This window comes from Rhamphochromis longiceps, linkage group LG5 (assembly GCF_057381845.1).
Source record: "Rhamphochromis longiceps isolate RC_006_pf linkage group LG5, R_longiceps_female_GT1.1, whole genome shotgun sequence".
NCBI lineage: Eukaryota > Metazoa > Chordata > Actinopteri > Cichliformes > Cichlidae > Rhamphochromis > Rhamphochromis longiceps.
The window spans coordinates 13,615,444-13,637,801 of NC_140561.1; the positions used below are offsets into that span (position 1 = coordinate 13,615,444).

General features: G+C 41.6%; 1 protein-coding gene across 31 annotated transcripts in view; it reads left to right on the forward strand.

Annotated features, from left to right (window-relative positions):
* Positions 1 to 8,673: 8,673 nt before the first annotated feature.
* Positions 8,674 to 22,358, forward strand: part of magi1b (membrane associated guanylate kinase, WW and PDZ domain containing 1b) — a 149,042-nt gene continuing 135,357 nt past the window's right edge. For 26 of the 31 annotated variants that reach the window (XM_085405942.1, XM_085405949.1, XM_085405948.1 and 23 more), the window contains exon 1: positions 8,674 to 9,521. In XM_085405942.1, coding sequence (XP_085262068.1) covers positions 9,212 to 9,521 — 310 coding nt within the window. In that variant the 5' untranslated portion in view covers positions 8,674 to 9,211. The remainder of the gene's footprint in view (positions 9,522 to 22,358) is intronic. The other 5 variants (XM_085405945.1, XM_085405973.1, XM_085405947.1 and 2 more) reach the window with 3 other exon arrangements.

The window sequence follows — 22,358 nt, forward strand, 5'->3', positions numbered from 1 at the left end:
AAGCAAACAAAGGAGCACCTGGACACAATAGCAGCCTTGTTTGGTGCCACATGACAGCATGACAGGTATTTCAAGGCTCACACTGACAGCAGACTGGAAGAAAGGTCCTTTGGAGTCACTGACATTTGAATAAAATCACAGACTAGCACAAACACAGTCTATCAGTACCAGGAAACAGCCCATGTGAGAAATGTAATTAAAATTAAATCACTCACAACAGATTTCAAGAAAAACTGACTTTTTCAGTGACTCAAATTTTCTGGTCACTCTGTGGAAAAGGTGTGGCATTTTTTTTTTTTTTTGGATTAAAGAACTTTTATCTGCATTTTAGCTACTCTAATATCCTGTTGTATAATACAGAAAGGGGGAAGAGAGTGTGAGAAAGTGTGGGAACATCGCCACTGGGATACGGCTAGCTGTCCACCAAGTCTTTAATGATACAGCTTTTTTAGAAGACATTTTCCTGAGATCCATATAACAATGAAGATGTCCTCATCCATGAAAGTGTCATGTCATCGGTTTCCAGAGGTTGACACTGGAGCAGTAACTGTATCAAGAAGTGATGCATTTTCCAAGCAACAACGAGCTTGTTGGACTGGTGGTAATGATCCAAAATAATTACAGTACTGTGCAAAAGCCACCTCTCATTTCTTTATATTTTCCTAAGGAAGTCGGACTGTCTCGTAAATTCTTAAAATGGTCTTGAGAAAACTTCTTGAGGCTTTCTGAATGTCTTTTAAGTAGTTCTTTGGCTATTGGCTGCTTTTTTAAAATTTTCAGTCCAGTCCATGTATCGGACCATTTTCAGAGGATTTTTTTAAGCCACTTAACGCCGACCTATGAATCATTCAAGTATAAAAAGACATCTAACTCTAGGGATGAACTAGTGTTGAGTCTACACATAATAGACAACTTGGAAAAGAACTGATTTTAAATTGTATCTTTGTTTCGAGCAGCCTGTGGCCAAAAACATCATTTATTCCAATTTTTTCGTTGTTTCTACAAAATCACTAATGATAGCAAAGTTTGACACAAGTCTAAATGAGCATTTCTACACCAACAAGGGGATTTCCAAACACCTATTGACTCAAAACTTGGCATATCTCAGCTTGGTGTGCTGTGTGTCCTTAAAATCTGGGGAAAGCAGACAATTGGAGATAAAAGTCATGTTCTTAAGAAACTGGAAATATCCAGCACAGACCTGACACAGGACCTGAGCGATACATCTGGCCGCTGATCCCAAATGATCCCAAACACACTGCCAGTGTGTTTGGGAACATGTAAAAGCATACCTGGATAAAACACACTCACAATGGAACGCCATCGGTCATGGACTAATCTCCCCACTCCCCGGACCTCTACGTTACTAAAGCAGTGGGATCATCTTGACAGAGAACAGAACAAAAGGCAGCCAACATCCATTAGGAGCTATGGAATGTCCTTTAAGAAACCTGGAAAACTATTCCTGAAGGCTAGTTAAAGAAATGACACAAAACCTTGTCCAAAAGACTCAAGTTTGTGGTGAAGATTAAAGCTGGTCGTACCAAATACCGACTTTCAGGCCCAAAAATAGAACAGTAACTACTCTGTCAGCTGTGTTCCTGTATGTTTGAACCTATTTCAATACATCTCTGCCCCTAGTACCCACTTTCCCAGCAAAATATAAAGAAATGAGGGGTTGCTTGACTTTTGCACAGCACAGTATATTAAATAGATACTGTAGCAAATATAGAAAATAAAGAATAAAAAGTATGAAGATAAAAGTCCACATAACAATAAATATTTCCCCTTTTTTCCCATTTTGGTTGCATGTGAAGCCTTGTGAGATTTTTACGTTTGTAATGCACATTTCATTTACATGAGCTGATACCACATAGCCCCCACGAAAATATTCCTTCATGTTGCGCTTGCAGGGAATCAGTTACTTTAAACTAATTCCACTGATTCTCGGGGCAGCCTTCTTCGGCTGGGATAATTAGAAACATGCCGCTGCACAGAGTAGACAGCAACAAAAGAGGCAGAGGAATAGCACAAGAGAAGGAGGTGGAGGAGAGCAAATGCCATCTCATGTGGCCTGGCCAAGCGGCTTTAAGTAATCACATCTGAAATCAGGAGGAAACACAAAACAGTTGCTAAAGGCAAGAGAGGGGGAGCATCGAGGGCAAGCTGGGAGGGACTCATATGGTCCTAATGTGAATTATCCATCTGCACACTTCTCCACTCACAACCCCTTTAATCAGCCTTTTTCTTTCACAAATTCTTCTGTATTTTATCGGGCTTAGAAACATACCACAGGAGAACACAGGATATCAAAGCTAGTTGATAGACACATAGTTCCTCACGGTTGTGCTTCACCCATCAGCACATTCACAAGTAGAGAGTATCAGCAGCCTGTACAGCTGGGCTCTGACCCTAAAATGTCCACTTAAGTTCCTTCTGTTTTATTCTAGACAGTGTGGTTGCTGTGCTGGGATCTGTAGCAGAGCACTAAGAAAAGCCTTGTTCTGTGCAGACTTTATGTTGTTTTGAATTATTCAGTTATGCTTTAACACGGCACACGTGATCTGACCCAGTCATATCCAGCTCATCAGCGCATATCATCATCAACGCCGCCAAGCTTTTATGTTGTGCTTTTCTTCTATCTTTATTTCTTTCATTATTCTTTTTCCTTTTTGTCTTCATCATTGTTGTATGAGTTTGCATGTGAATGAGAATCATACTGTGACATGCTCTGTGTTGCTGCTAAGGTTATAAAAAGAAAAAGCCCTGTATAAGTGCAAACTGTTTTCCATTTAACATTTTAAGGACATGCTTAGTTTCAGAACAGAAAGGTTTGCATATTGTTTTGAAGCTGAGTAGTTCTCCACTCGTACCCTAATGGTGGGGGAAATAATTATTTGATAGAATAATTATTTCCCCCAGAATACTGAACAAAAATCCTGAAAAAACATATTACATGAAAGTTATAAATTGATTTGCATGTCATTAAGTAAAATAATTGTTTGATCCCCAAGCAAAAACAATGCTTGGAAACTCGAAACTTTAACTACCTCGACAAATTTTCTACAGAATTGAGGTCTGCAGACTGGGCAGGCCACTCCATGGCCTTATTGTGCTTCTTCTTTAGCTGTTGCTTTGCTGCCTTGGTGGCATGTTTTGGGTCATTGTCATGCTGGTGTGCAGGTCTACAATATTGTACCCGGCATCCGTTGACAGCTCATTGGTCTTGCCCATGATGGTGGAGAGGTTGTAATGGGAGAAATTGATTATGTGGACACATAATAAGTTGAGATCAGGATTATTTGATTGCTTGCTTGATTGAGCCTGTGTGTCACATGGGCACATGGCAAATCTTTGGGATCAGATACTTATTTCACTCTATCCATTAAAATAAAACTTCCATAAAAAATAGACACTGTTCATTTCTTTGGAAGTGGGTGAACTTAGGATTTTTTCCTCAATTGTAACAGCTCAAATTAAGTCCAATGTCTATTGTGGAACTGTGACTGCTAACATTAAATTAAAGCTAACACCAAAAATTCACTGTTACCAAACACAACTGCGAGTAGCATCAGTGACAGCCTTTAATCTGGATAATGTCAATACAATAAAACCATATGTGCACTGGTGCAGAACATATACTTTCTTTTTCTAAATGAGAAATGTCAGCGCAACAAGCAGAACTTCTTAATTTGAAGTAAATGCACCAATGTCCTGGTCTCTTTATTTAAATGTAGTCAGTCCTCCTTCATAAGGTCCTGAAATTACAGATAAAAAAAAGAAAAAGACACTTAACTCTGCTCAGCTGCCAGTCCAAAAAAGGAGATGATCCTCTCTGGGTTCCCACTGACAGGACGAGCTTTGGAGGGCAACACAGAGTGCTGACATGATGACCCATATGGCATACATCTGAAGGCATCATCAAAGCAGGCAGTAGTAGTGTTTAGCAAGTTAACAGTAGCTGGAGGTTCTTATATTCAGGGTGTCCAAGAGTAAAACTCATTTGTAGACCTGAGCGTGCCGAGGTGTATTTGTCGTAGCGACAAAACAAAACACACCTTCCAACTGAATTATCTCCTTTAGAGCGATGCATATTCGAAACCCAGATGGGCTTAAATGCAACCATTCCTGCATCCAAATACAATTATGCACACAAGAAATTTAAAGACGACGTTTTCCTGCAGGTATTAAAAACACTGGTTGGAAGCCTGGGCTATTCCTATATCAAAGTGACGCTTGAGCCAAACATTCGCAGCATCCAGATCCAGCCTGTGTTTTATTTCTTGGGATCACAGCCAACTTTGAGAATGTGCTGACGTTTATTTAGGCTCCTTAATATGCTGAATGTGGACAATTTACTCATTCCTCTCCTGTCTGGCCCTTAGTAAAAAAAAGACCTCAATTCAGAGTGCATTTTAGTACAGTAGAGCTCCAGCACAGCACAGCTTACAGTAACTATTCCAAGTAACTCATTAGTCTCTGTACTGATTCCCCAGCCTCTTCCCCTCCTGTCACCAGCTTTGATATGACAGCTCTCTGCAGCCCCGTTGATAATCTGTTGGCCTTTTTGTGCTGAGCCATTCATCCTTAATCTTCCAGGGCAACACTGAGCTTTGCAGCTCTGCTTTAGTTAAAAGTAGGATTGTGCTCTTTTTCTCTCACTCACTCCCTCTCGGCCTGCCTCGCTCTCCGTCTCTCTCGCTTTGCCATCAATGCTTTGTGGCTATTATGATGAATGAGGCATTATCAGAGCACGGAGGTAAAACAGATTAAAGTGACATCTAAAGCAGAAAAATGATCCTCCTCATTTGCAGAGCTTGTTAAGTGATGAGCACAGAAAGGTCACAGGTCAGCTTTGACGTGACCTGAACAAAACCCGTTTGTTGTACAATGCTGGGAGCTGCTCAGTGGGTTCGACTATGATGCAGTGATGTAGACCTCAGGGAAGGTTTGCACGGTTTTCGTGAATTATGATGCAGATGTGCAAACTTGTACATCAGTACGCAATCAGCTCAGATATACACAAGCATGTGCTGCTAGGTTTCCATCCCCGAACCTCATTTTCTTCCTCTTGGCATGTATCTTGGGTGGGGAACTCCAGGCCACAAGTGCCGGTGTCCCACAGGTTTTAGATCTTACCCTGGGTCAACACACCTGAATCAAATAATTAGTTCATTACCAGGCCTTTGGAGAACTTCAAGACATGTTGAGGATGTAATTTAGCCATTTAAATCAGCTGTGTTGGATCAAGGACACATCTAAAACCTGCAGGACACCGACCGTTGAGGCCTGGAGTTCCCCCACCCCTGGCATAGAGGATGGTGCACAGATGAATTCATCCCTCAAAACAGAAAACGGGTTCGAAAAAACTTTACAGACTTAGGATTTTGAGATCATGCTAACCCATTAGAGATCCTAAGGATTAAAAAGAAATGTGGAGTTCTGTTAAAAATTTATATGGAGTTCATTCACATACACAAAGTGTGCAAAGATAGCAAAATCATTAAAGATTGAGATGTTGAATGTCAGAGGGAAAGCTGTTGGAAATTTTCAAATCGAAGGAAGCTTTGAGGTACGAGATGTACCAGAGAAGAGAAGTCGCTTACAGGAAGGAATGTGTTGAAAGGTTGCGTGGTGGGCCCCGTCAGATTATACACTCCACTCTGTTTCTACAGCTGTGGCGGCCATTGTTAAGTTAAAGCATTTTTCTCTCTCTTTCTCTCCTGCTTGTTAATGTTAATAGAGATATAAACAACAGCGATATGATTGCAACTTTCCTCCTTTTACTTGCTAATCTGTCACCTTTTATTGCTGGTTTTGTTTCAAAGTTCTATCCAAAGACTTACATTGTTTCTGCCTACATTATGCAATCATCTGGGAGTGAAACTTCTGCTGAATTACAACAGGGGCAGCCTCCGTGTCCACGATGCATGTGTCACATTACACAACTTAAAATCAGAAGTGATGGATGGCTCGGCCGCTGTGCACACAATGAAAGCTACTAATAGTGGAAGTCTGCCACAGAGCGGTCCCAAAGTCATCTGAGCACAGCTGTCAAATTTGAAGGGTGCTTTATTACTGTTGGCCATTAAGCGCGAGCTGCCGTTACTTGTCAGCGGTATCGCTAAGCTCATCACGCAGAGTGAATGAATACGGTGGCTAATAATAGTTTATGACACGCAAACCATTCTTATCTGTGTCTTCTTCTTTAAATGCTGTCATAACAAGGGGGCACAACGGCAGAGTGCGAGCGTACGCAAGTCCTGTTTTAATGAGAGCTGTCAGTGACAAGGTAATAACTTTTATAAATAACTCCACAGAATCTGCACATAATCAGCAGGTTTGTGTTACATGTGTGAAACTGGACGTGTTTTAGAACTTATAATGCACGGTTGCAAAATGACAAACGTGAGAATGGCTGTCTGACTGCGTAGGTATACCGAAACAATGACTGTGATGCCACCAATGGTTTGTGGCTCCTTCGTGTTTGCGAGCGAGTGAAAGGCAGAGAGAACGTGGCAGTCAAATAGAGAGAGGCTGCAAAAGCTAAGGAAGAAGATGTTGACATATACAGAGTGATGGATGTGTGGAAAGGGAATAGGAAACTTTGGGCCCGTGGCACTGTGTCTGCCTCTGTCGATCTGATTTGGGTGACACTGTATGACAGGAAGCTGGCAGAGGAGCTGGCTGACCCCCACGGAGGTCACATTAGAAGTTACTGGCACATATACACATGCAGACACAAACGTGCATACATAAACCCAGTCACCACCACTTAAACTTCTTTTAACCCTTTAGCATCCTCCTTCTTACTGGACTTCAGGCAGACATGATCTCAGAGTTAACCCTGACTTCATGAATAGAACTTCCATGAACCAACCCTACTCCATTTTCCTGGAGGCCAACGGGCCAACCAATACCAACCAACCTACTGTGGCAGGTCAGGGATGTTTCCAAAGTGTTTCTTTGTACATCAGCTGCTTTTCCCTCATGTTCGGTTCAGTCATTGTACCTGACCCTTTCCAGGGAAACGTTTTTTTGTTTGTTTGTTAAGCCATTTAACATTGGGCTAAAGGGTTGAACCAGTGTTTTCGTAGTGTGTTCTTAAAAAAACTGAAGAAGACGGTCAAATGGAAGACAAAAGAAGAAGTGCTATCCTCTATCCTCTCCTATTCTAAGTTCATCAGCACCACTAAAAGTATAACCGTGTCTCTCAGGAAAAGGACAAACTTTGTTTCTTGTACTACATAATAGCTTACCTCTGGTTAATGCATTTTTTATGGCATAGTTAGCAATGCAATGTTAGGGCTGTTTAGTTTAATGGTGCACTGTGGATGAATGAAGGTGTTTATAATTTATGACACTTGGGCCCTGTGTCATGTTTTAAGTACTTTTTCCATATTAATGTTTGTTGTTCATCACTTGCTTGCAAAGAGAATTTCCCCTGGAAACGGACCTGCACTGAACGGAACAAATATTAATCGTGCATTTCATGTATGAGCAGCTAATAATAGATGAAGATGAGGGAAAGCTACAGTTTGAGCTATATAAGTGCATTTACTATTTCCCCGTCCCATCCAGGCCACTAGTTTTCTCTCTTTTTTTTTTTTATCTGCTGGGACTAAGAGTGCTTTACTGTTATTTTTAGGTTGGAAAAAAAAAGTTCATCTGCCGCTCCCAAGGTGAGAAGCCCGGCACATGTGATTCCATTAGGCAGTCTATCTATATATGTCCATCTCCATTATTATTTTTAAGCATCTCTCAGATTCTTAGATGTGGATCAACAAGTATTTGTGTTTAACAAAAACAGTAGCTAGGGATACAACTAAGTATGTAAATAGTACCGTCTCAGGCGTAAAGAGATTGCATAAGCAGAGAGGGGAGGTTTCAGCCAAACATTAAAACATGGTTTGACACCTGTCTAACCTGAAATACAAGAATTCCAGACGTATGTGTGATCACAGGGTTAACCTCTGACTCACTATGTTAGGAAATCAGCATTTCAGTCAGATTCATTATATCAAAGCTCGATGGATACTGCACATTCTATAATTTTACCAGGAAGCGCACTTTAATTTAATTTGAACCGACTGAAATAAACAAACTGACACCAGGCTCTAATTTAGGGAAAGCCAAAAACCTCTTTCTCCCTACAGCAGCACGCATGCGCTCTTTAAAGCGCTGCGTTCAAATACCCTTTTTGGAGTCTGACATTCAGTACTCGAAGTTATTTTGACAGCACTTCAACTCACCGTGACCATGTTGATACTGTAAATACTAATGTTGTAAATCACGCAGAGAGGTCTTTAAAGAAAACACGTGAAGGGTCATTTTTTTCAGTTTGTGCCCGATGATAAATTATTTAAGTCGCGTACTTGAGTCCACAGTGAAGTGTCAATTTAGGCGCTACGTTAGGTTACAGTCGTGATTTAAAGGTGTCGAACATTATTACCACAGAGCATTACACACACTGTACCATATTTTTTATAAGTTCCATCATAATTACATATAACTTAAATGTAAATTTCAAACTACAACCAAGCTGAAACACTGGGAAATGACCTGTAGTATCTGTGGCTTGTGGACGAGTGAAGAGTTCGCACAGGTTATTCACGTGACCTCTTCGTGAACGCATAAAAATCCGACAGCACCTGAACGCAGCACGGACAGCAACACATCCCCAGCACCAGAGTGGGAATGATTTTCAGCTCCACGCACCAGAGCGACGTACCTGGTTAAAGGAGTTCTGGACGCAGTCGACTGTGGATAAAGTGGGGTCTGCGGATACGGGCAGAGGAGGAGTGAAGTCTCTTTTAGCAGGAAGAGAGGAAGGAAAACCTTTAAAAGTGAGTTTTGAAAACAACCGAGAGGATTTAAGAAGTGGACGCGAGCCGTGAGTGGGAGCGTGGCAGATGTAGGGTGACAACAGTAAAGGAGGATTAAACCGGAGGGGATGTTAAGAAAAGTGATGAGAATAACCGCACAGTAAGGAGTGATTTCAGCGCAGGCAGGAATGGCTTGATTCGGGACCTGTACTGTCAGAGGCGCTCATGTTTCTGTGGGAGAGAAAGAAAGTTTTCTGCGCGTCCCTCGGATACAAATCTACTTTTTAACGAGCAGGAGAGAGACAGGGACTGCTGTGACTGTGTTCCCCCCCCAACCCCGGTGGCAGAGTCCGGCCGGTTTGGCGTCGGCTCGTTAACTGTTCGCAATGTCCAAACCCGCGCTGAAGAAGAACCACTGGACCTCCAGGGTGAACGAGGTCTCCGTGTCCAAAGATGCCCGCGGTGAGCTCAACGTGCCGCTGCGTGGCGGCGCGGAGAACGGAGAGTTCGCCTACATTGGACCGCTGAACCACAATGCGGTGGTGTACAAAAGTGGGAAACTGGGTGAAGGGGAGCTGCTGCTCGAAGTGGAGAATCTCTCGATTTCGGGATTACCCCTGTACGACATATACACCGTGCTAAAGAACTGCAAAGGACCCGCCAGGTTTAAAACTGTCAGGCAAGGTAAGACAAAAGGTGAGGCTGCAAAACTTCTGCGCTTTTATTGGTGTGCGTTTAACGGGTTTTGTCCCAAGTTTGATTTCTTGCTTTCTTTTTTTAAACAGCTTCATCTAAATGGAAACTTTTGATTCATTGAGGTTAATTTTCAGTTGAAATAAACCCATAGAACTTTACAATGAATACTAAAACTTGAGGAAGTTGTGACATTTAATAGCTGCGGAACCGTTTAATGTCACATTTAATTGGCAGATTTGTGAATGGCTTTTTCTTTTTTTTAAGTTGAAGTAGCCGGGCCTGGTTTTCTCCCCAACAGGGAATGCCACCTGTCTGGTTCAGGGACATGGAAACCACACGTTGTTTATTCAGCTTTCCTTTGTGTGTTCTCACTCTCCCAGCTGTTGAGGAAGCACAAATGGTGAAGAAAGTCCAAAATATTGCGTACATTCCAACCTACTGGAGAATTACATCCAGCACTAGGAGCAGTAATGCTTAGAGGTGCTACTTTAAATTCATTTAGGCCTTCTTAAGATGTGTCTGTTTCCTATACTTTACCTGATGACTTCTCAAACAGGCTCGACAGGGAGCACTTCTTTTAACACCTAACAGGAAAGGGAACATCAGGCACCTTACAAAAATGCGAGCATCCGGCCAGTGTGGCTGCTCTAGCCTTCGGTTTATGGTCATCTTGACTCAGCGGGGCTGGGAGGTTTGACACTGAGCCGCTCTGACAGGCTCCCAGCGTGGCAACGCAAACCGCTGAAGGGATGCTCGGAAGTCAGCCCGGGACACGCAGAGACTTCTTTTAGACATGGACAAAAGAGCAACAACTCTTTTCAAGGGCGACCTTACATGTAGATAACCTGTGAAGGCCGCCGGCCGTGCTGGTGGGTCTGCTCTGAGGTTGCTTTGGTAAATGTGTAGCTTTTCTCATTTATTTCAGGACAGTCCTCCGATCATCATCGTGCACTGTTCTTAAGGTGTGGTGCTCTGTTGTTGCGCAACATCTTTTATTATAAAGGAAACCTGGTACTGAATATCTGAACATCCTCTTAGAGACGAGGAGCAGAGGGCTTATTTTAACAATGCTAAAGGCCACTGCTACCTCTGGGTGCTCAGATTTATTTACAATAGCGTGCTCCGAGAGCAGATTTTCATTTTAAACAAATGCTGCTCAATCATATTCCACCGATTAGTTCCTCACTTCAGACTGAGGTTTGGCTATCAAGTCAAATTAACTGTGAGTGGTAATGTTTGAATTGAAACTTTCAAGCTTTGGTCTTTAAATTTAGAAACGTGTCTTTGGAATTTTGCATCTTTATTGTGGCACAGATGATGTACTTTATTTATTTATTTAGACAGGGATGTCAAACTGATATTATGTTGTGGACCACAGAAAGCCTGTTTTTGATCTCACATGGGCCAGACCAGTGAAAGTGTCCTCTTTGCCACTATACAGAAGTTTAACTACACATTTAAAGAAGTGCTATTTCAACAGTGTGGCCACGGGGGAGGTCTTTGTTAATATGTAAAGCTGTAAAACTAAATAAAGTCAATTAAAACTCCAAAAGTTCCCTTTCCAAAGCCATCCAATGAGTGTTTGCTGGCCCAATTCTGGCTCCTGGACCATATTTTTGACACTCCAGATTTTAAGGTCTTGTTTTCACTTACCAGCTAAATTATACCTGTGTTCAGGTTGGAGGTGGGTGGGTAGCTTTGCCGGTGACTCCAAAACATCACAGAATTCTGTTGGCTTGACTTCACAGCAGCCATTTTATGCTGTTGAGTGTTATTTATATAATTTACAATGTCTCTGTTCAAATAAAGTTTTTATAGTTCACGCCCATGTTTTCCCTTCTGTGTCGTGTCCAAATGACTCGTTTAAGAAGGAACAATAATACAAGAACAGCGAGAGAAGAAGAAGAAGAAGTCGTCGATCATTCTCAGTCTGTGTATTCTCACACAGTCTAAAGTGGGGTCGAAAGGTAAAATGTGGCAGCTCATGTGCTGACTAACACCCCGATTTCTTTTTTGTGGTGAAATTCTAGGCCTGACTGTCTCGCAGCGTGACTGCTGCTTGAACCCAGTAACCAACTAGATAGAAATAAGCCATGAAATCACATGCCGATTAATGCCAACAGTGGCGCTGCTGTGAAGAAGCAAAAACAAACTGAAATGGATTGTCAAACGCGCGTAAACAAAATGTTTGGGATTCCAGCAAAGAAGCAAATCTAGTCGAGCTGTAGCAGCAGAAGCCTCGCTACCATGCGTCGCCCTGCTGAGGGCGTGGAATAGAAAGGAAAAGTGAAGGAACTGATGCGATTGGTGCCCTTGTGTTTTCAGTCGTTTGTCTGTGGAGTCTTAGGCTTTAAGATCTTTCCTTCCTGTAAACAGGAAGTAACTGGTCAATTTTTTTTAATCACTTTCTAGGGAATCACCTGCACAAGTCCAGACCCGTTCTCTCTAGTTTGTAATGATTTATTAGGATAGGAAGGAGATTCTGTTCTCACTTTGGGCTAATCAGAACCCCCATCCCTTTTTCGTTTTCTTCATTCATCTGGGAATGTCGGGTGTCACCGCTGTACAACGTCACATGATCAGACTCCATTTCAAGTTTTTAATAATTCACGCTGTCAGGGAATTTCCCCTCCCTAATCAGCCTTAATTGAGAAAATATGCTTGGCAACAAGGGCCATCTGTAAAATCTAAGTCACCTAATTTTACCCGGAGCTTGTGCCATTTTCTCACTTTAATCAAGCGAGATGTGAGGAGAGGTACTGCTTCGTTGTCTTGGCTCGCTGATACACACTCAGACTTTCATGTTGACTGCCAGCTCTATAAAGAGGAGGGGGGAGGGTTTCCAATACTGAATACTGTGTTGTCTGGACTTTCTATAGACCTGTGAGCATGCAAGGGCATTTCTAATCTGAGCTGATAAGGAGCTGCAACCAGCTCCACTGCTGAGTTTTTTTATGTTATGTTTGTTTTGGGTATCGGTGAGAAAGCAACACACACACTGCAGGAGACACACCCTTAGAACCACTGCTGAGGCCAAACCATCAGATGTCCACTTCAGTGTATACTGAAGCTGTGGGAGAATAACTGGATTATGTAATTAGGGACTATTATAAACATGGACATGCACTCTTAACTCTTCACCCTTTCGAAACAAGCAGCTGATGACTCTGTCACAATGTAGTTTAATGCTCTCACACACACACACACACACACACACAGTGCTGTGTTTGAAAGAAAGCATGCACATTATAAAAAAAACTTCACCAGCTGATCAACCCTGGAACTTCTTTATGGCTAATCTTCCTAAGAAGATGACTGTCTGCTCCACATATGTAAACAAACTATGGATGATACACACATGCTTATAGGAACAGACAATCACATCAGAGAGGCTTTGAGATGGGACCAGATTAATGTCGTGCCCGCGCTGGTGTTAGTACTTAAGCTGGACGCTTTAACGATACTGTATATGATCTACAGTCGGGATTGTATTTAGGCTTAAAGTTGAGGGTGGATGAAGTGTATACTGATAATAGTAATTGTATTATGCTAGGAAGTGTAGCCAGTGACGATTCTCAGAAGTGTTTGTAATGCAAGTGACTGTTAATGTTTGTTTTCTGGACATGACCAATGGCACAGTGGCCCAGAGTTCACGGGTTTCCCCAGGCAGGAGTTATGGTGTGTGTTCCTTTTAGTCGGCACAATCACACACACAAGAAATAAGATTGGATTCCTCTTCACCAGCCATTTTGCTACCTGACTAATCAGGAAACTCCAGTCTTACAGCTTCTCAGCAGTGTATTTCTTTCCAAACTTCATTATATCACAGAGCTGCCCGTGATGGACGAGGCCTTACCAGCTATAAATTCCTGGAAGCAGAAAATATTCCATCCCATTCGTATGGAGGTGCGAGCTGTTAACTACGACTCTCGTGCTCAAATTTACAACACTGTGTCACTGCATTAACTCCAGACTCCCTGTGTGTGTGCGCGTGTGTGTGTGTGTGCACGCACAAGCATTTCTGGCAGGGATCGCATATGGAAGTGTTTATTTCCTCTCTCTCAGCAGGGTGTTGAACAACCCTCTTTGCCCACACCCGTTTTCTACTTTTGTATTCTCTGCTGATGGCTTGGAGCGACTTTATTTCCTCCCTTATAGTGTGCCGTAGGGAATTTCAGCGTTAATTTCAGGGTCTTTGTATTTGCTCAAATGTGTGTGCAGGTGAGGGCGAAAAGGAGACTATGAGAGGAGTTGTGTGTGTGTGTGTGTGTGCAGTGTAAGCATCTTGCACACTTTGAGTTTGCTCAGCTTGATCTCTACATTTAGACGCACTGGAGGAACACTCCCTCACCAGCTAAATAGACCATGAAATGCTGTCTCACTTAAGCAGCGCTTTTTATAATCCCACTAAGAGGAGCACGTATGTATGCATGTGCCATATTCTCTCTTGTTTGCATTGTAGTCTGTTGTATTGACAATGAATGGGCATTGGTCACACTTGGCATTTGCAGTTACACAGCCTGTCAGGAAAAGAGAAAGGGCAACTAATTAATGGTAGTTCAGCAGGGTGGGAGAGGAAGTTGTCTTTGAAGACCGCCCTGATCCATCCTTCTCAAATGTACAGTAGAGATGGGGGAAATGTTTCCGAAACTTTTAAACAAAGGTGATGTCGGGAGCGTTGGGTCTTTTAAGCTTTAGTTGACTGCCTTATCACGTGTCCTCTGCACAGGAAATGGAAACCTTTAGGCAGAGTTGTGACTTTTGTAGCTATTATTTAGGAAGTAGGTGAAGAGCTCACCCACTTCCTCCAGGATACTAGTCTAACTCCAAACCAGTTCTAACAAACCAATTAACTTGCTCTTTTTTCAGTGGTTTCTGCTTGACAGTTTGTAACAGAGTCATTTGTCAAACCATGAAATAATGAGCTGCTCATGAGTTTCATACACACTGAAGGGGAAAACCACAGGCTTAATATTGTGCTGCTTTGGTTCAGTGAAGTAACTCTTGACCTAGTCAAAGTGTGGGATGAGTTGACAAATCTGCCCAAAAGCTCTTTACCAATTCTCCCAATACCTGGTTAACATAATCCATCATCAGAGTAGGTGAACATCTTCATAAAATGCTTTCTTCGTGGAGTGTACAGGGTAGAGCCTGACCCATATATGACTTTTAAGAATGACACCGATATTTTGGTGATTTTAAAAATCTGGTGATGAGGTGATTTTTTTTTTTTTTTTTTTTTTTTTTGGCTTTCTGTCAGAGACATGAAGCACAAACAGTTTTTCTAACATATGTCATCATTATGTATATTTATTTATGAGTTATTAAAAATATTACAACAATGCAGTTTAAAGATAGTTTTTCAGTTTTATTGTCACAACACGTTGTTTATTTACACTTGTGATGTGTTGCCAATAGGGACGTTGCTGAGCGCATACAGGTAGACAAACTATACAACATCAACACTCATAACTTGCTTGATGGGTGTTTCTCTTCTTTACCTTTTTACAAAAAAGTCACATATTGGTGGTTGTAAAGGGTGATACTAATACTCTGATTCTGCTATTATATCAATATGGTTCAAGCTGAGTGTTTAAATTTGTATTTTTTATTTGTATTTTTTTTTAAATTGCAGATTTTTAGTGTCTGGACTGATGGGTGAAAACATCTGTAAATTTAAGACTGCTTGGCCTTACAGAATCTGCCTTTTTACTAGAGCGCGACCAGTACTAGATTTTAAAGAAAAAAAAAAAGATCATGTTGATAAATGGGTCCGTTAAATTTGTTTGTAACAATGAATCATCTAAGCTAGTTGACTCTGCTCAGCTGTCATGCTACTCTGCACGTGCTGCATACAGTCTGGAGTATTGCATTGTAAACTATGGCAATTTGGTTTGTGACCTGTGTGACGGCATCATGTGTCTTTCTTTTTCTGCACCATGTTCCATTAAATAAGACGTTTTATTACGGTTGCATAAATGAAGCATATGTGTATTCATGCATGTATGTATGTATGCATGTGCTTATGTACGCACGTACACACACGTGTGTGTGTGTGTGTGTGTGTGTGTGTGTGTGTGTGTGTGTGTGTGTGTGTATATCTGTACATATATATATATATATTTATGTATATTATCTAAACTTTGTACCGAGATGCCAACTTTGTCACATCAGTTCTGTTTCTTTTGTTGTTGTTGTTTGTGTCAGGAATTCGATGAAATGCGAACGTGTGTGTGCGTGTGTGTGTCTGTTTGCATCCCCATCTGTGTGTTTGTGTGCGACATTGGCTGACATGGCCAAGTATTTCTGTCAGCTCTGCTGCTGTAAAGCTCAGATGAGATGTGGTTATGCCTCCAGCTGGCGTAACTAGGAAGCGAAATGACGAGATCGGTCGTGGCTGTGAGCATTATTAATATGGTTGAGACTAGTCCTAGAAGCAAATTGATGTGCCCACAAAAAATGCAGGGTGACTCTTGAAAAGTTGGTTTTATAACTTGTTTTAAATCAACAGAGACTGTATGATTTTACGTTGGGGCTCTGTAACTTTTCTTTCTCACGTTAAACTTCTTGAGATACTTAAGGAGTTAATTATTGTCATTAAAGCGAATCAGCTTGTTGTAGTTGTGGTTGCACCGAGAATGTCTGTCCTTTACCTCTCAGCCTCCTGTAAAGGTCCTTTCCCTCCCCAACCTGTTTCCTCTTTTCTTTACCTTTAATTACACTATGGTTGAAGCTGTGGGGTCCGTTTACACAAATCCCATTAAAGTCAAGTCTTTGGGAAGCTTACTCACGCACATTCACATGCACACGTAGACAAAAGAAGGGGGTATAAACAGTTTAAGGAACGGTCCAGCCCTGATTAAGGGGATTTAGACTTGAGTCTGTTTGGCCACGGCTGTGAGCACGCATCCATGCTCACAGCCCTAAAGTCTTAGTGTTCCTGAACTAGGACTTACATGACACACAACACTTCTCAAAGCTGCTGCCTTTTTGGTCATCTTACCTGCCTCCATTCCCCTCCTTTGCTCTCTTTATCTTTTCCTTCTCAAGCCTTAATTTCTTCTCCCTCCCTACTTATTGTCATCTGAACGTGGGAATAGTGGGGCTTAATAATGAGCAGACCGTTATGACAGACATCCCCTCCCCAAGCCTAACCCTTTTTTTAAAAACTTCCTTTTTTTTTTCTGTAGAAGTATCCTAATGAAAAGAGAAGTTGAACGGGCCATTTTTCAGTAGTTGCAGATGGTAGCATATGGAAAAGCATTCAGGAGTGTCTCATGTGGCTAGAAGTCACTGGGATGTGAGAATGTGATGGATCGTGGCAAAAAAGACAAAGATTTAATTCAGTGGTTTATAGCTGGAGAAGGTTGTCTTAGCAGCCGACTTGGCTTTTGTCTTGAGCTAACAAAACCGACCTGAAAGCATCTAAAGCTCACTAACTCATGCCTAATGTCTTGAATGTGAAGAATAATGCAGTGAGTTTGAAATTTCTTTTAAACAAGCAACCTTTTGTCAAGAAAACTACCTAATAACATGTGCTTTCGCAACCCAAAAACCATTATTACATCCCGCTGTTTTCCTTTGAACATTCAGAGTTAAGAAGATGCAGACAGTCCCATCTGAAATTGTGACCGTAACAGGTGCTGAAGCAGCCTTGATTAGAAAAGCATGTGGCTCCTACAATTAGCTGGAAACTTTCAAGATGCCAAGTGGATTTGATAATTTTTATTATGGTGGGGTAGCTCTGATGTTCAGCAATAACCAGCAGCAAACTTCCTGAGCAGCTAGCAGCCAAGTGACGCCGTCCTCTAACTATCACAACTATCTGCTTTCCTCTGGTTGGATTGTGTGATTGCATCGGCTGTGCTTGTGTATCCCCCTAAAGCAGTGCATTCATGGCATGACTCAGTCACTTCAGAAGCAAGTGAAACTCAAGTTTCTGGTATTTTTAATGCCCTTACAGCATTACACATGCTGGGTGATTGCATTTGATCACAATTCAAAATGTATGTTTTACCTTTAACACCGGTATATTTTCACAATGTCTTTCTCCTCTTCCACCACTGGTCTCTTTTCTCCTTGTTCATTTCCACCTCATCCTCTTCCTCCCCACCTCAGGCTTATTCTTCTGAGTTGAAGTCGGTGCTCTAACACAGCGGTCCCCAACCCCCAGGCCACATTTGGTACCGGGCCGTGAAAGTTGAGGCTCAGGTGTGAAATTGATGGTTTTCAGGGTTTTTATTGTTATTTTTTTTATTTTTTATTGTTGACTCTGTTTCCCTGGGTCTTTTCCCGTGTGTTATGAATAAATCTTCTTTTTTTGGTACAGGTACTCATTTTATTTTGTTGTATTTATCTGCAACACCTTAAAGGCTGGTCCATGAAAATATTGTCGGACATAAACCGGTCCGTGGCGCAAAAAAGTTTGGGGACCGCTGCTCTAACACAATAAAACATGCTTATTAGGGGTGCAACGATACACAAAATTCACGGTTCGGTTCGATACTTTGGTGTCACGGTTCGATATTTTTTCGATACAAAAAAAAATGTTCATGCCTTTTTAATTTGTCATTTATTAAATTTTCACGGCACATTCCGCACCACATCTCTGTGCGTTCATCATTTGTTTGAAGCCAGCTCACCTCCTGCAACTACTTTTCCGAGAATACGTGCTTCTTTTGTGGTTCGGACTCCTGACATTTCTTTGGAGGTGGAGGAACATCACAGTAATTGCTTAAAGGAGTTTGCTTCTTCGACATCTTTAAGAGTTCTAAACAAATGTCTGTCCTCCTCCTGAAAATCTTATGTATGCAAACACTCGTTGCAACTTATCTTGTGTGCGTTTTTTATTTTGACAGCGAATGCGCACCTGCGGACCACTTATGTGCAGCCCTGGTTATTTAGCTCGTCATATTGCAGCCACAGAAATTCTTTTGTCCATGAAACCATAAAGCTGCACTTTCTTTTTGCCTTATAGTCTGATTTGTCATAACTTCTCCGTTTTGTGGTAAGCTTTTCTTTGGCTGTCACTTCTTCACCCTGACCTGTCTTATTTGGCTCAGCAGAACTAAAATATATATCCTGCTGCTTTTACACACACACTCACATAACGCTCAGCGATTCTCTGCACGATCAACCTCTCACATGTTTAAGCTGCGGGAGATTTCACTTGTCATGTTTGCATAGTAAGCTAACGATTAATAAGACGATGTCAGAGGAATTGGTGCACAAATTATCATCACTCACAGATCAGTGCTGTCGCTCTCTATACACAGTTCGCGCGATTGCAAAGTGAAAGCAAAAAACAAGCGCAAATTCAAACGCGATTTCAATATGTCACATATTGACAGTGGCTCACCGATGCCAATGACATAATTACCCAGCTACATTTCTGAAAGAATGCAAAAGCATTGACATATATTTTCCTTCCTACAAAAGCCCGACGGGCAGGGCAGAGATAGATTCTGGTAGCCCGACTGGAAAAATCGCTAGCCCCGGGACGTCGGGCTAGCGATATTGCAAGCCCTGTATCTGATTGAGGAATCACTCATCTTTGGAAAAGAGAGTTTATTACAGAGAAATGGCTCTTTCCCAAATAAAAGCTATACTATCCGCTTCTTCTGGGCTATATTCTCAGCAGCATATGAAACATATCAGGTCCCCATAAGGAGACTCATGTGCTAACGGCTGTCTAAATGACTCAGGTAACGTTTGTAGCATGCTTGTTGTTTTTGTCTGCTTCCACTTGTCTTTGCACTAGGATGATGTCGGCGTAAATGTGCAGTCATATTCGTTGTGTTCCCACTAGTGCTGTCAGCGTAAATCTCGTTGAAATGACGTTAACGCCACAACACGGCAAATCTCCGTTAACGAGCTACCGCAGATCGCCCCGTGCGTGGGGCTGGACGGCCAACACGTTAACGAGCTAACTGCGCTAACACACTAGCTCCCACCCATGTAATTGAGCATTGCATGGCACATCCAACATACTGTTTTACTTTAGTCCATGACTGCTTACCTTCAGGGTCATACGTCACATGAAAACCAAAATAATTCCAAACGCCAGATCTGAATGAGGGTGGGGGAGGTTCAATTTGCCATGTTGCAAGGAGAGCTTAACTTCTGTCTCGCTAGCTTGCCCTGCACTCAGTGAATCTGCGTTCGACTACTCCGTCTATGCTGCACTGTCGAGCGCAGATCCACTGAGCGCTCAACACAGACAGCATCGTCAGAAGGAAAGTTGATAAAACAAATTAAAATTTTTGTATTGTTCGATACATATGTGTACTGAACCGAAAGCACTGTATCGAACGGTTCAATATCGATACGAATATCGTTGCACCCCTAATGCTTATGTATTCCCAATATTTTTGCAGTTAGCCCTCCCTACTCTGATCTCCAGATGGCTGACAACAAGTCGGCTAAACAGCAGCACATCATGCCAGCAAGGGGCTTGAATGACCTGAAGTCAGACTCTCACTCTGATAAACAGTTTGATTACATTCTCACATCATATGAGAGTTTAAGTGTCCGAGTCCAACAATGTTAGAGCCGCTGGAAAGAAAGTTTTACTAGTGTGACTAACAGCAGCTAACGCCAGCTACCAGCAGCTAAAACAGCTGCACTTCCCAGCAGAAAACTTCAGGATATTCTCAATAACTCACTTAGTATCACTGTTATTGGACAGAAGTTAACTTCAGTTACTTATCAGTTTATACTGGACTCCTATCACAAAGTTTTATAGCCTCATCCAGAGCACAGAGATGTGGACACCCGGCATATTGACAATGTAGACATATTTACAGCTGAGGTAAACAGCGAAGTGAAAGCCTGCATGCAATACAGATTAACGGTGGCCAGAGATGAATGTCCTACAGCAGCCACCATAGCTAGGATTATGCACTTGAATTTGAATATAGGGGTCCTGTGGCTCAATACATATCAACAGAACCATCAAACACTTCAGTGAAACTATTCATGAACTGATATTTAGAAATACTACTGAATTTCTAAATATCAGTAAGTAGGCAGACTACTAATGTCTAGAACAGTTCTGAAACAATGTGTTTTTGAACCATTTAGAGATATTTTAAAGTCTCACTAAAACTTAATGAGCTCAGATGGAATTGCATGCAGCGCTGACCCAGATGAGCTCACTTTGTTTCAGTTAAAAGGCCTCAATTTGAGTAGTTAAACTGACTTTTTAATTTCATTATTTATTTTTTTGTAGTTCTGGGAATTCTTTTGTATAATTTTGACTTGTTAAATTCTCACTGTAATTTGCCCGCTACATGCAGAGAAAAACTAACAAGGTGGAAGGTCTAATAAACCTTTTTGACTCTGTGCGATCTTGAGTAAACCAGGCACAAAACACTGATGAGGGTCACGCAACTAACAATTTATCATCCAAACAGCTAATGTCTGTCTAAGGACTCCTGTCCACCCTGTGGTCATAGCAAGTGTGGTTTCGTTTGTGATTATACAAATAATTTGCAGATAGCATCTGATCTGATTCTGAGTGATTGGGCACGGCCTTGAGAGCACAGTACAGCTCTGGGACAGGCTGGCTCCTTTGGTTGTCTTTGTGTCGCTGGGCACCGTAGCAGCACAAAGTTATGCTGAACATTTGTGTGTGTGATAGTGGAACATAAAGGTCAGTAATTCATATGGACCCTTAAAGGTCAGTACACAATATGGTATGAAAGCTACGTTATAAAGTCTTTGTCCTCCACTTTCTTCAACAGGCCTGCTCAGGCAGTGAGTAAAATTGTAACAGCTTAATGATGGCATCTTAATTAGACAAGCGGAGACTAATTAGCAAAGACAGGAAAAGGATTGAGTCTTAATTAAGAGGTTACTGGTGTCCATCTACTCTCACTGCTGTCGTCATCAGTTACAGATGTTAACGTCTGAAACCTCTGTTTATTTGAGAACTCCACCACCCTCTATACACGTGCGTCAAACTTCAGAAGTTCCTTACGATCGTGACAGATGTAGGAATTAAAAGTTTAAGGCTGGTATTGTAGCACTTATATGCAAACTTAAACACCTTTACAATTATGATAATCCACTTATTTAAAGGCAGAGTGCACATCCTTGCCATGACTTTGTCTTTTCTTTTTCTCCATAGCTCCTGTGTGCATTTGACTCAGTTAAATCTTAAGGTAGATTTTGCACTACCTCCCAAAGCAGGTGTGATATGGATTCATCACAGCAGTCTGACACAACTGGAGCCTACAACACGCTGTTTGATGCGGAATTGGTTACTTTATACTCGTATCAATGAAACACCAGGCAAACATATGCAACAGGTTGTTTTGCTTTAGTCGGCAAAAGTTATTTTGGTCAGGCTCAGTCTCCACTTTATGTTATGAGCTGGGGGAAGGGGGGACTCAACATGCAAAACTTGCAAAACAAATACATGATTACATCCTGGTTCATAAGGTACACTATACTGGAATTAAAAGTAAAAAAAAAAAGGTAGTATTTAAAGTATAATGGGTTCATGCAGCAAAAATAAGTCACCCCAGGCATGCCTTTAACAAATGCACGATGACAGCTAAGTGAAGTCCTTGCAACTGCAAGGTCAGTAAAAAGTGCAGAGGGTTACTTAAAATGTATTTTGTATTGATTAACTTTTTTTTTATGTTTCATTCTATCTTATTTAGGCTAACATATAGGCTTCACACCATCCACTACTCGTGTTACTGGCTTTGTTTCCTTTCCTACACTGCACTGAACAAATACTGACATAAGCTTTGTTTTACTGCTCAGATTTGAATATAGACTTTACTGAAACAATGTAGACTCATTGAAAACAGGCTGTAAACTTTTGTA